Below are 11,471 nucleotides of genomic sequence, written 5' to 3' on the forward strand. Positions count from 1 at the left end.
CAAAGAAGCGTAACCATACGTGCCGAAGTGTTATCACAAGGGGGGAAACGTTATCTAACATTAAATATATGAAAAAAAAAACCCCAAAACATGCCAAAGAACATGCTAAAATGAAACATTTAGCTCCAATTTTGTTCCCATTCGTGACCATTACCCCTTACAAAATTATTTGTTTTATTTCTGCAAAATTGCACCCGTAAAGAAGAAAAGGGGCAAGTGCGCAAATGGTAATGAGCGCCAAAACATCCACATTATGTATTTGGTATACACCACACTTTGGATTCTAAGTCGTTTTCGCCAGGAAGCTTTTTCCTTTAATCCCGTTCGGGGGATAAACACAACATGGAAAATGTGGAAAAAAGGGAAAAAAAGGGGAAAAAAGGGGAAAAAAGGGGAAACAAGCATGACCAGAAAAAAGTGATACAAAACAAATAAACAAATGACAAAATGAATGGAGTTGGGCTTAAATAAATGTCAGGGGCACAACGCATATGTAACAAACAAGTGAGAGAAATTGCCAGAGGGGTAGAAACAAGAACGAAAAAAAAAAAAAAAAACTAGCTTTCATCATAGGGAGAAAAAAGCTGCTCCGACTCTTCTGCTGTTAGCGACGTTGTACGATCTTCTACGTGTCCGCGATTTATCTAAAGAGGCCCCCCAAAAAAAAAAAAGTTCCAAAAATGTTTTGATACTTATTTAAGCCTTTAAAATGGTTAAAAAGAGAGCCCCCATCAGGTAACTCTACCCCGAGCATGTGCGCATGGCATACTCAGTTGTATTCGCGTCTTCCCTACTGAAAATGCTATGCATAAGAACAGCGCGAAAGCAGAAATATTTCCACTTGCGCGTGCTCATCTGCCTTGTAAAAAACATGTTGCTCTGCTTGTGTGAGTATACGTGTGCACGTATGCGGACACTCATATTTATGTGCGTACCGCGCGGGGGTCTTCACTTAGGTCGTCCATTATCGTTTGATTTTCTGCGACGAAACGGGGGAGGGAAAAAAAAGGAAAAATTGAGAAAGTGCAACGTAAAATTGATGAGTGCAACGTAAAATTGATGAGTGCAACGTAAAGTTGATGAGTGCAACGTAAAGTTGATGAGTGCAACGTAAAATTGATGAGTGCAACGTAAAATTGAGAAAGTGCAACGCATAATGCGCTACAAACGGAGACAATTTTTCCATGTGCCCAAACTGCCGCTTCGCAAAAGATGGCGATTTGAAAAAATCATTTTCCAATGTGATACTTGCGTCCAGTGGTTTATTCGTGTAATTCGCGGAGGCCCTTTTCCGAATGGGGTAATAATTAAGCACATTGGAAGGATAAAAAATACGAATAAATTCAATTAACTTTTTANAAACTATTTTATAATCATCTTCATTCAAATTTGAAATAATGCTCGATCGTGCACACTTTTTTTTGCAAAAAAATTCATAGTCCAGGATAGAATTTGCTACATGGTTTGAATTCATTAAACTACAACAAATTTCACAAGGTTCTTCAGAGCATTTTTTAGCGTCTTCTTGATTTTTTTTAAAATTGGAAGAACATTTTTTTTCAAATTCTTTCAGCTTTTTAAACGAACAAGAGCATTCGTTATGCGTGTTATTATTTTCTTTACTAACTAGACACGCCATGGTGTCGCCCATTTGGACCACTTTCGATATTTCGCTTGTCGAATTTATTTTGGAGTTCAAGTAGGACAAAAAGGAAGAAACGACATTTTTACTCTCCGCACCGATGAAGTTCAAAAGTGCGAAGCTTAGCACAAAGAGGGTTCGTTTATACATTTTTGAGAAGGCACAAAAATGGGGGATTTTCAGCAAATATTTTAGCTTGTGTCCCAAATAGTATGTGCCTATGCTTATGCCGCTTTGTGCGTGTGCTTACGCGGTAGGGGTACATAGAGTCACCTTTCAGTTTTTCTTAAAATGGCCAGCGAGAGGGAACAGTCGAGTTGGTGAATTACTATTTAAAATATTTTTCCCACAAAGGGCGTTCGCTAGATGTCAAAGTGTGGCAGCTGTTTGTGGCATTCATAGTTGGGTTTCTTTTGTCCGACTTGCCCATCTGGTCATCTTCCCATTTGCCACTTCTCCATTTTGCCGTTTTCTTTCACCACGCATGCATTAAACGCCCCTTAAAAGTTGTGTACATACAACGAAAAAAAAAAAAGAAGAAAAAGGAAAAAAGAAAAAAAAAAAAAGGGGAATACCTAGGCAAATTTCCATGCACAATCAAAAGTATTCCCTTTTGTGGGACCATCACCGTGCGCACCACATAAATTGGCAGGAATTAATCAAAAAAAAAAATAAGGACAATTTTGCAATTACGAAATGTATTGTTCTTATGAAGAAGCACGAGTTGGTGTTCCACAATATTTAGAATTTCTCCCGCAGTGCATCAAACTTGGTGATTATGTTAACCATTTTTCTGTAAAAAAATGTTTGCTTCACAACTTTGGTAAATTTTTTTTTTTTTTTTCTTTATGATGCAACATGCAAATATTGCGAACGTCTTAGAGGACACTTCCACACGATGTATACAAATTAAGTATAACAAATATTACCTTTTTTGGGTAAAACATATGTTAACAATTTTGGAGAGTTCTCTCATTTTTGTCTTTTCCGTCCAGGATGTCCTACTGTTTGTTCCTCTTTGCTATCTTCTCCCCCGTTCATTCCTTACTATTTGTCAAACTTTTGAAGGCCTTCTGAAATTCTTCATGTAGCTCTGTTCAAAGGGAGGGAAGGCATAATTCGTGTACAAGGGTATCTATCTGCATGTACATACAAGGTGGGCGTAACTACGCATTGCAGTTTTAGTGGCTCCACAGCGGATTCGTATTAATAATGGGGAATATGCCAATGGAATTTCCCCCCAAATGGTTGACTAAAACTATGGGCAGATTCTTATGTACTCATTTTTATGGGCACAATTTTGTGCCAATCTTTTTTACCCTGACTGATTGGTTTTCCGTCCTTGTATATTGTCTCCCGCAGATGCATTTTACTCCTTTCCAAGGCTATGTCAGAATATGGGTCTTTCAAACACCTTAGGGGGGGGGAAAAGAAACAAAAAGAAAATGGGTAATCTGTGCGCAAATATGTCTGAACATGTTGAAGTGTGTGCGTAAGGGGATGCTCCACATGTTTATTATGTTCGGCATTTCTCGCGTGTATAAAGAAAAGTGAAATGCCTCAAACGATTTGGGGGATGAAGCGATGGTATATTTCCTTGGCTGCATGTTTTTTTTTTTTCCTCTCCTTCCCCGTACTTCCTCAAAATGTCCGCCATTTCAGAGGCGTATCTTGTGTAAGAAACATTCGCCGCTTTCCACATCTCTGGATAGGATAATAGTAGTACCCACCAGGGACAACAATTTTATGTTTTCCTATGTACACCCGTATGCACGTAGATAAGAATATTTTTAAGCTTGTTCACCTTGCCGGGCAGGTGTTTTATGCGTACAACATGTGCCCCACAGGTGAAGTGAACGAGAGGATGTATATCTATTTAACTAGAATGAAGCGAAACTTGATAAGTTATTCAACGTGTGAATTGTAGCATGCGTGCTAGCGAAAAAGTGCGATGTTTGCTCGACATTTTCATGGTTAAATATGTAAAAATTGTATAAATGTTACTCTTAAAAAAAAAAAAAAAAATTGATCATGGATATATCCGGGGAAGCCCTCTCCGGGTTGAAAAAGAGCGTATGCGCCAAAAAAAAAAAAAAAAAAAAAACTACCGTTTTCGCTAACGCTAGCGGTAATGCTTCAAATTACACCTAGAAGCGTTACATCATGTAGATTGTCCCACAACCGCGGCCACTTCCCATTTAGTATGCACAATAGCACAGTTACATTGGTCAGCTTGGTCACGAATACGAGTGGCCCACAAAAGAGCGAACTGCGTCATTGTTAGGTCAGAGGAAATGGCTAGCTGTGCCGAGGGAAGTAACTAGCGTCAAATGGATGTACCAAGGCAGCCAGCGTAGTAAAGAAGCACATACAGGCTTATATGTACATATAGGTGTATGCCCTCTTGTGAGCATATGCTTATACCGACACCGCAACGCGGTTCGTAAGTTCCCTCAACGGGTGAATTACTGCCGATAGGGTTAAAGGGGCGTCCGAAAAGTGGGCGAACTGTTTGATATGCGCACTGCGCGTGGGCAGATTTAAAGGTTGACTAAGCCGCTTCGCGAAGGTGTATACGTATGCCCACGAGCGCACACGCATAAGCGAACAGAATGCGTCCAGCGCAGTGATAGGCCGAAGTGATCCGCGCTGCGAAATTAAGAAGAAAAACCACAGTGTGAAGAACCTCCTGAAAAGCCATAATATGAATAACCTCCTAAAAAACCACAGTGTGAATAACCTCCTGAAGAGCCATAATATGAATTACATCCTGAATGAGCACAACATGTGTGCTGCTCAGAGGGTGGTGAGGCAATGCATCGGAGCGAGCGCAAAGGGGGTAAAAAATCTCCAGAGGAACAGCCCCCCCTTTGGTGGGGTTCCTGGGGACAGAAAAATGGGGAAATACTTTTCCACAATGCCATTTTACGATAATAGAAGTACTCTAAATAGGGCAAAAAACAAATTGCGGCAAAAAGGTAGCCCCGAAAAGAGACACCCTTCAATACTAAGCCGTAATGGTAATGCTCTCTTTTTTTCAACAAATAAAAAAATAAAAATTATCAATCCACAAAAAATAAGAAATGTGGCAATTATTGCACATGTGGATCATGGGAAGACAACCCTAGTGGATAAGCTACTAAAACAAGGGGGAGAAGAAACAAAGAACGAAAGAGTAATGGATCATAATGATTTAGAAAAAGAAAGAGGCATTACTATCATGTCCAAAGTGACAAGAATAAAATATGATGATTATTTTTTTAACATCGTTGACACGCCGGGTCATTCAGATTTTGGTGGAGAAGTTGAACGGGTGCTAAATCTCATTGATGGGGTGTGCTTAATTATTGACGTAGTTGAAGGGCCAAAGAACCAAACCAAATTTGTCCTAAAGAAATCGCTGCTAAATCCAAAGTGCAAAATTATTGTCATTATGAATAAGTTTGATAAACCTAGTAATATAAAAAAAAAAGAAGAAATTGAAAATGAAATATTTGATCTTTTTGCTGAATTAAATGCTCCAGACGAATTGATGAATTACCCGATTCTTTATGCCTCTGCGAAGAATGGGTGGTGTACGGACAACTTCGAGGACGCCAAGCAGAATAAGTGTGCACATAATAACGTACTAGTCATATTTAAAAAAATGATAGAATATTTTGATTCCCCCTTGAAGTTATCCTCGTGTAGTGGAAACCCCTCAGATGTTGACGCAAAAATAGGGTCACAGAAGAGTATCACAGGGGATGATGCAAATGGTATAACTCCTTCAGTTGGGGGGTCGTTGGGAAGAGATACTTCGAAGGATGGCAGTCTCGTTGAGGACCCTTCCAAACGCCACCCCTGTGGGGAGGACAAAGAAGTGGAAGCGAAAATAATGAGCGAGCCGTTCAGAATGCTAGTCAGTCTTATAGACCACCAAGAAGGGGTAGGCGTCACAGTGACGGGAAAAATATACGGAGGGGTTATCAAAAAAGGAGACACGATTATTGTGAAGAATGAGGAAAATAAAGTAAAAGGAACATGTGTAATTAAGAACATCTTCTACATGAAAGGACGAAAAATAGAAAATGCTAATTTCGCCAGTGCAGGAGATATTGTAAATATTTCCTTTTCGAAGGGAGTTACCCCATCAGTTAACGATACATTGTCATCCGAAGAATCCGTATCAAGTTTGAAGGCGAGACCAATTGATCCTCCTGTTCTCTGCTTAAAAATTTCACAAAATACAAGTCCGTTAACAGGAAAGGATGGAAAACATATAACTCTCTCCTCCATAGGTAACAGACTTAAAAGAGAAGCAGCAATAAATGTGGCTATCGAAATTAACGAGTCGGAAAAAAAAGATAGCTATGAAGTGAAAGGAAGAGGAGAATTACAATTAGGCATTCTTATCGAAAAGTTGAGGAGAGAAGGATACGAAATGACCATATCATCTCCAAATGTTATTTACACAAAAGATGAAAAAGGAAACTTACTAGAACCAGTAGAAGAATTTCACATTACCATACCATCTGTAATTAGCTCCACTGTTATTGAAAAATTAAATACAAGGAAGGCAGAAATTGTAGACATTATAAATGACGATAATGATAATACTTTTATTAAGTGTATTTGTCCCTCGAGGAATTTTTTTGGTATGAGATCTTACCTTCGTGATGTTAGCAAAGGGACATCCATAATTAACTCAGAATTGAGAGAATATAAAAAAAAACAAGCGTCCTACAGAAGTGACAGAAATGGGGTAATAATATCCTCGTCCAATGGAACAACCACTGCCTTTTCGCTAGATCCCATTCAGTTAAAGGGAAATTTATTTGTTAGTGAAAATTACCCAACTTATGAAGGCATGATCATCGGAGAGCACTTCCTAAGCAATGATATTGAAATGAACGCTGTGAAAGTTAAGCCCGTACAACACCTGAGGAATAAGGGCCATGAGGAAACCATAAGGATAAATCACAAAAATGTCACTATTGAGTATGCCCTTTCGTTTATTCAAGACGACGAAGAAATAGAAGTTACTCCAAAAAGGATCGTCATGCGGAAAAAAATCTTAAACACGGAGCAGAGAAAAACAGCAAACAGGAAGGCCAAAAATGGTTAATTCGGGGACGAGGGAGGAGTGTGATAAACCCAATTCAGGGATACCTAAAAGGTAGAGCTACAGTGCATTAGTTTTCTTCTTATCAATGAAAATGGCTCCATAGTGAGACAAATCATACCTTTCGCATTTTTATCTTTAAGAGATGCCCTCTTCGAAACCAATTAAATTACGCGTCCCCGTTATATTTTTGAAAAATTTGTTCTGCACATGGCTATTTTTATGCACAGAAGATGCAACTGCCATTTGGCTATAATGTCATGTAACCGTTTTGCTTTCCAAAGTGTGTCTCCCTTTTTTGTATATATTACATCGTACGTCATCATTTGGAACTTTTTTTTTTTTTTTTGAATTTCGCACACCGCCTTTTTTTTAAACGCGTCACATACGTTTCACTTCACACAAATGTGATGGATCATTTGTGGATTGTATAACATTTTTAAATCGAAATTTACGACAGGCATGACCCTGCAGGTTGCCTAAGCATTCGGTGCGAGTGTCTGCACGTGAACATTGAGCACTTTTTAAGTTGACCAGCTTCTTCACCACGTTGGGTAAAGCTGCTGTGGGTGTTATACAGTCTTACAATATTGCATGCATATGGGGAGATAAAAAGGGAAAAAAAGCTGTTTAGTGTTGTCCGTGAAATGGGGCGCTCATATGGAGTAATTTTTTTTTTTTTTCCACCCCCCGTCGCAAACGTTGCGCAAAAGTGACATTTCGTGAAATTATCAATTTAAGGGAATGTGAGAAGCGGAATGGACTATAGCCTTTCTTGATGAAAGTGCCTGACTTGAGGTGAGAAGAAGGGGAACATCAAATTACAAACGAGCACCATCTGGGCAATACGCTGTCGTGCGAGCGTCCGAACAGAGGTAACCCTCCCGCATCGCCTTCCCCCCCTTGCACTCACGTTATAGATAAAACGGCTAGCCGAACAGGCGACATATTAAAACGATACATATAAGGAAACCTTTTTATGCGAAAAAAAAAAGAGATGCTTTTCAGGATATCCAAGGAACAGCTGTGATAAGCCATATGTGAGGGGGACCCTTACGAAGAGGGACATGGTTAACGCGCATGTGTATATATATAAACACACACACGTAGGTAGATATCTGCATACGAAAGCTGGTGGAGCCGCTCGCCATTTGTGCTCCTCGTGAGGACAATAAAAGGAACTCACCTGCTTCGCCAACTGCTTCACCAACTGCTTCGCCAACTGCTTCACCAACTGCTTCACCAACTGCTTCACCAACTGCTTCGCCAACTGCTTCGCCACAGTTTACGCGGCGCACACCAAGGGAGGCAAGCTTTATAAAGGCGGTTCACCAAACATGATTGCAAAAAGGTATAGCTTCCTCTTGGTACAGAAAAATTACGCACACAAATTTGCGTCCCCAGATTGTCCCAATTTGATCAATATTAAAAAAGTGATATACGAAAAATTGAAACCAATATGCTTTCACATTAAACAGGATTATACCATGGGGCATCATGTCCACGACATGCATTTTTACGGAATTTTATGCTCTCCTTTGTTTGAAAATAAAAGCTACAAAGATATGAACATGATGGTAGAGAAGCTAATGAGCGAAATTAACTTATCGGGGAGAGTAAAATTACATTGCCAACCTCCTTCAAGATTTAATAAGATGAGAAAACATGTACGATGGAGGTGGAACTTGGAGAAGTAGCTCTGTTGGAAGGGGAACGTAAAAAAATGAGCTTTACGCATAAATCACTCCACCGATAAGAGGAGCCGGGGCCTTAGCCAGCACTTGCCGCAAAAAGGAGCGCGCAATAAAGCGAACTCGAAGAGAGGGTGTGTAAAGTCGACAGAGCGCTGTGTAAAGTAGACAGAGCGCTGTGTAAAGTCGACAGATCGGTGTGCAAATTCAACACATGGATGTGCAAATTCAACACGTCGATGTGCAAATTCAACACGTCGATGTGCACATTCAACACGTCGATGTGCAAATTCAACACGTCGATGTGCAAAGTCGGCACAGTGACGCGAAAAGGATTGACCCTGAACAACGAGCCAACCCGAACCATTCCCAGTTGCCCCTTTTTGATTTACAAAAGGCTGCTAAATTGCTCGCCGGAAAGTATGCCGCTTAACATATTAACAATCAGGGGGGAACCTAAAATAACAATTATGATTGAAAAGGAATAAATTCTCTTTAAAAGGATTAATCAGAAAAAAAAAAAAAAAAAAAAAAAAAGGGGTGGCGATGAAACATTTGGAAAACAAAATGGTGCGATGAAAAAAAAAAAAAGAAATGGCAATAAGCCACTTTGCATTTGCGTTATAAGAACAATAAAAAGGGGGAAACGTCCACAGGTGCGCGGATAGATAAATGTCCAGGTGAGGAAGGTCTACACGCGCGCCGATCACGCACATATGCGTATTCTTAATCGTAGGGGCCCTTTTGCCCATCCCCGCTACGCCTTGGAGCACTTTGTGCAACCATATTGATAAAGCAGCAGCGAGAGGACAATAAAAATGGTGCCGATGTACTTATTATAATTGATGGTCTCGTTGAGAAAGAGCCTGGCCAAAACGAAGGTGAAGCAAGGCTGAAAGGACTGATACAGAGAAACGGTTACAGGGGTAAGGTAATTCAAAGCGATGATTTGAATTTTCCAACACAGAAAAATAATGGCAAGGGTCGAATATAAAATGCACAAAAACTGATTAGTCGTCACATTGTATATCTCGCCAATCACATTGTAATTTTCATTAATGAACATTTCTCCGAGAATGCCAAATGGAAGGGTTATCAAGAACAAAACAGCCATTTGGGAAAATTGAATGATATCATTACTTACGTATCTAGTGGCAATATTTATATATATCACTTGCAGCCCCTTGGTAACGGGCACGGTTAATAATAGGAGAAAGCCAAAATCGAACGAACCCATATTCCACACTTCCGCAGTTATGGCCAACCCAAAAAAAGACAAAAAAATAGACAAGCAAGTTAAATAATTCATCTTTTCAATCTTCAAATAATATGACATTAGGGCTGTAAAAATGGGGATTGTCGGCTGAATAATAGCCACATTATGAGAATCGGTATACTGTAAGGCGATTATGACAATGACCTGTCTCAAAGCTCCCGTAATGGATAGGATAAGTATTGGCATGTAGGCTATCTTAGGAATTAATTTTTCATCATTTTTTAGTAATCTACTAAAATAATTTGAACATGTATTTTCTATATTAACACATGTTTCGTGCTTGTTACTGCTGTACTCATCCGTACCATCATCATTATTTTTTTCCATCTGCATTTTGCATGTTATCGTCAATTTTCCCATCCTTACTGTCTTTCCCGTTTTTTTTTTTTTTTTTATTATCATCATTTTTATCACCTTTGGAATTTTTTTTTTTTCATTTTCGTCTCCAACTTTTGACAACTCCAAGTCTATCTGACCATCCTGCTCATCTACACCATCATTTTCACCTACCCCATGGAGTAATTTTTTTTTGTTCGGTTCCGACTGCTTCGACGTGTACATGTAAATCATTAGTGGGATGGTTAAGACTGTCCTCAAAATTATGAACACGTAGATGGATCCCTTTATCATAATAAAATATTTCATCAGTATGTAATTTATGCCATACAGAAACATGGAAAATAACAGAAGCAAATTTACGGTTATCAGCAGCACGTTCTTCCCCCCTTCATCTTGCTTGGGCTTGGCAAAAAATTCTTCAACTTTTAGAAATTTCATTGTTCAATCGGGTTAGCATAATTGGGGAGGGGAAGTCCTACGTATTAATTCTCCTAAGTGTGTGGGGGAAATCTTTTGTGTGAATTTTCCAAAGTGAGGGAAAATCCTTCGTGTGGGTTCTCCTACGTGGGGGGAAATCCTTTGTGTGAGTTCTCCTAAGTGGGGGAAAATCCTTCGTGGGAGTGCACCTACGCGTTTGTACACCCACTTGTGTTTACGCCTTCGCCTGTGCGCATGTATGCCTGTACGCTGCCCCCTCTTTTAAACTTAAAAGATTAATTTCTTCCCAGAAAATCGGGCGCAGAAAAAACGCATCCTTTGTCGGTATCAATCAGGCGCAGAAGAAACGCATCCTTTGTCAGTATCAATCAGGCGCCAAGGGAATTACTCGCGTTTCATTTTGAGTCTACACATGCGAGACTTCATTGAGCGTGAAAGCATGCGCAGCGTTGCTCGGCAGTGGGTGAAGGAAAAAATGGTTGATGCGCTATGCATAAATGTACATACGTATGCAAGGAAATAGGCACGTATGTACGCACGCATGTATGCCCATACATGTGTGCAAAATAAACGGGGGAAGCTCCTCCCTTCGCAACTCTTGCTCGTAAAAGGCGTTAAGTTCACCAAAAAGGGAGAAAAGGAGAAAAGGAATAAAATGAGCACATTACATGTGAAACAGGTTTACAGTTATTATCTGCTTTTGACTTTATCTCATATTTTTTTTTTTTTTTGTTTGGGGGGGGGGCTTCTTTAATGTATTTTTTAACGTTAATCAAATTAGAGGTATAGCTCTTTTTTCCTTTTTGCATTTTTTTTTTAAATATTATCGTTGCTAAAAGAATGCTCATAAAATATTAGAGCCTGCTTAAAACGGTTTTAAAAAATTATTAATCAATTTTTAATGTGGAAGGAAAATGTATGGTTTACCTCCTGGCATTTTCTTTTTTTTTTTTTTTTTTTTCCCCTCCATTTTCTTTCAAT

The 11,471-nt window shown here is 39.4% G+C and overlaps 5 protein-coding genes across 5 annotated transcripts; 2 read left to right on the forward strand and 3 right to left on the reverse strand.

Annotated features, from left to right (window-relative positions):
• Window positions 1-948: 948 nt before the first annotated feature.
• PCYB_143240 (hypothetical protein) lies at window positions 949-1,792 on the reverse strand (the record flags this gene model as incomplete). Its single annotated transcript, XM_004224795.1, has 2 exons — window positions 949-979; window positions 1,170-1,792. 2 exons carry the CDS (start codon window positions 1,790-1,792, stop codon window positions 949-951), a joined length of 654 nt encoding a protein of 217 aa, XP_004224843.1.
• Window positions 1,793-2,492: 700 nt separating this feature from the next.
• PCYB_143250 (ATP synthase epsilon chain mitochondrial) lies at window positions 2,493-3,626 on the reverse strand. The gene is made up of 3 exons (XM_004224796.1): window positions 3,280-3,626; window positions 2,962-3,056; window positions 2,493-2,735 (listed from the first exon to the last, which is right to left on the reverse strand). Exons 1-3 carry the CDS (start codon window positions 3,342-3,344, stop codon window positions 2,680-2,682), a joined length of 216 nt encoding a protein of 71 aa, XP_004224844.1. The 5' UTR covers window positions 3,345-3,626; the 3' UTR covers window positions 2,493-2,679.
• Window positions 3,627-4,346: 720 nt separating this feature from the next.
• On the forward strand, window positions 4,347-6,749 carry PCYB_143260 (GTP-binding protein TypA; the record flags this gene model as incomplete). Its single annotated transcript, XM_004224797.1, has 2 exons — window positions 4,347-4,448; window positions 4,761-6,749. The coding sequence occupies 2 exons, from the start codon at window positions 4,347-4,349 to the stop codon at window positions 6,747-6,749; spliced, it is 2,091 nt and encodes a 696-aa protein (XP_004224845.1).
• A 1,281-nt stretch (window positions 6,750-8,030) lies between these two features.
• PCYB_143270 (hypothetical protein) lies at window positions 8,031-8,441 on the forward strand (the record flags this gene model as incomplete). The annotated part of the gene is made up of 1 exon (XM_004224798.1): window positions 8,031-8,441. A coding segment is annotated over exon 1 (357 nt), but the record flags the coding sequence as incomplete, so codon positions are not given.
• Window positions 8,442-9,195: 754 nt separating this feature from the next.
• PCYB_143280 (transporter) lies at window positions 9,196-10,490 on the reverse strand (the record flags this gene model as incomplete). Its single annotated transcript, XM_004224799.1, has 1 exon — window positions 9,196-10,490. A coding segment is annotated over one exon (1,295 nt), but the record flags the coding sequence as incomplete, so codon positions are not given.
• Between the last annotated feature and the right edge of the window lie 981 nt (window positions 10,491-11,471).

This window comes from Plasmodium cynomolgi, chromosome 14 (genome assembly GCF_000321355.1).
Source record: "Plasmodium cynomolgi strain B DNA, chromosome 14, whole genome shotgun sequence".
Taxonomy (NCBI): domain Eukaryota; phylum Apicomplexa; class Aconoidasida; order Haemosporida; family Plasmodiidae; genus Plasmodium; species Plasmodium cynomolgi.

What these genes read in the sequence shown, in the direction of transcription:
- PCYB_143250 (XM_004224796.1), bottom strand. Translation starts at nt 3,344, where the DNA reads ATGTGGAAAGCGGCGAATGTTTCTTACACAAGATACGCCTCTGAAATG. An exon ending in ATGGCGGACATTTTGAGGAA is followed by an intron (nt 3,057 to 3,279) that starts GTACGGGGAAGG and finishes CCCCCCCCTAAG; the next exon opens with GTGTTTGAAAGACCCATATT. An exon ending in CGGAAAACCAATCAGTCAGG is followed by an intron (nt 2,736 to 2,961) that starts GTAAAAAAGATT and finishes CCCTTTGAACAG; the next exon opens with AGCTACATGAAGAATTTCAG.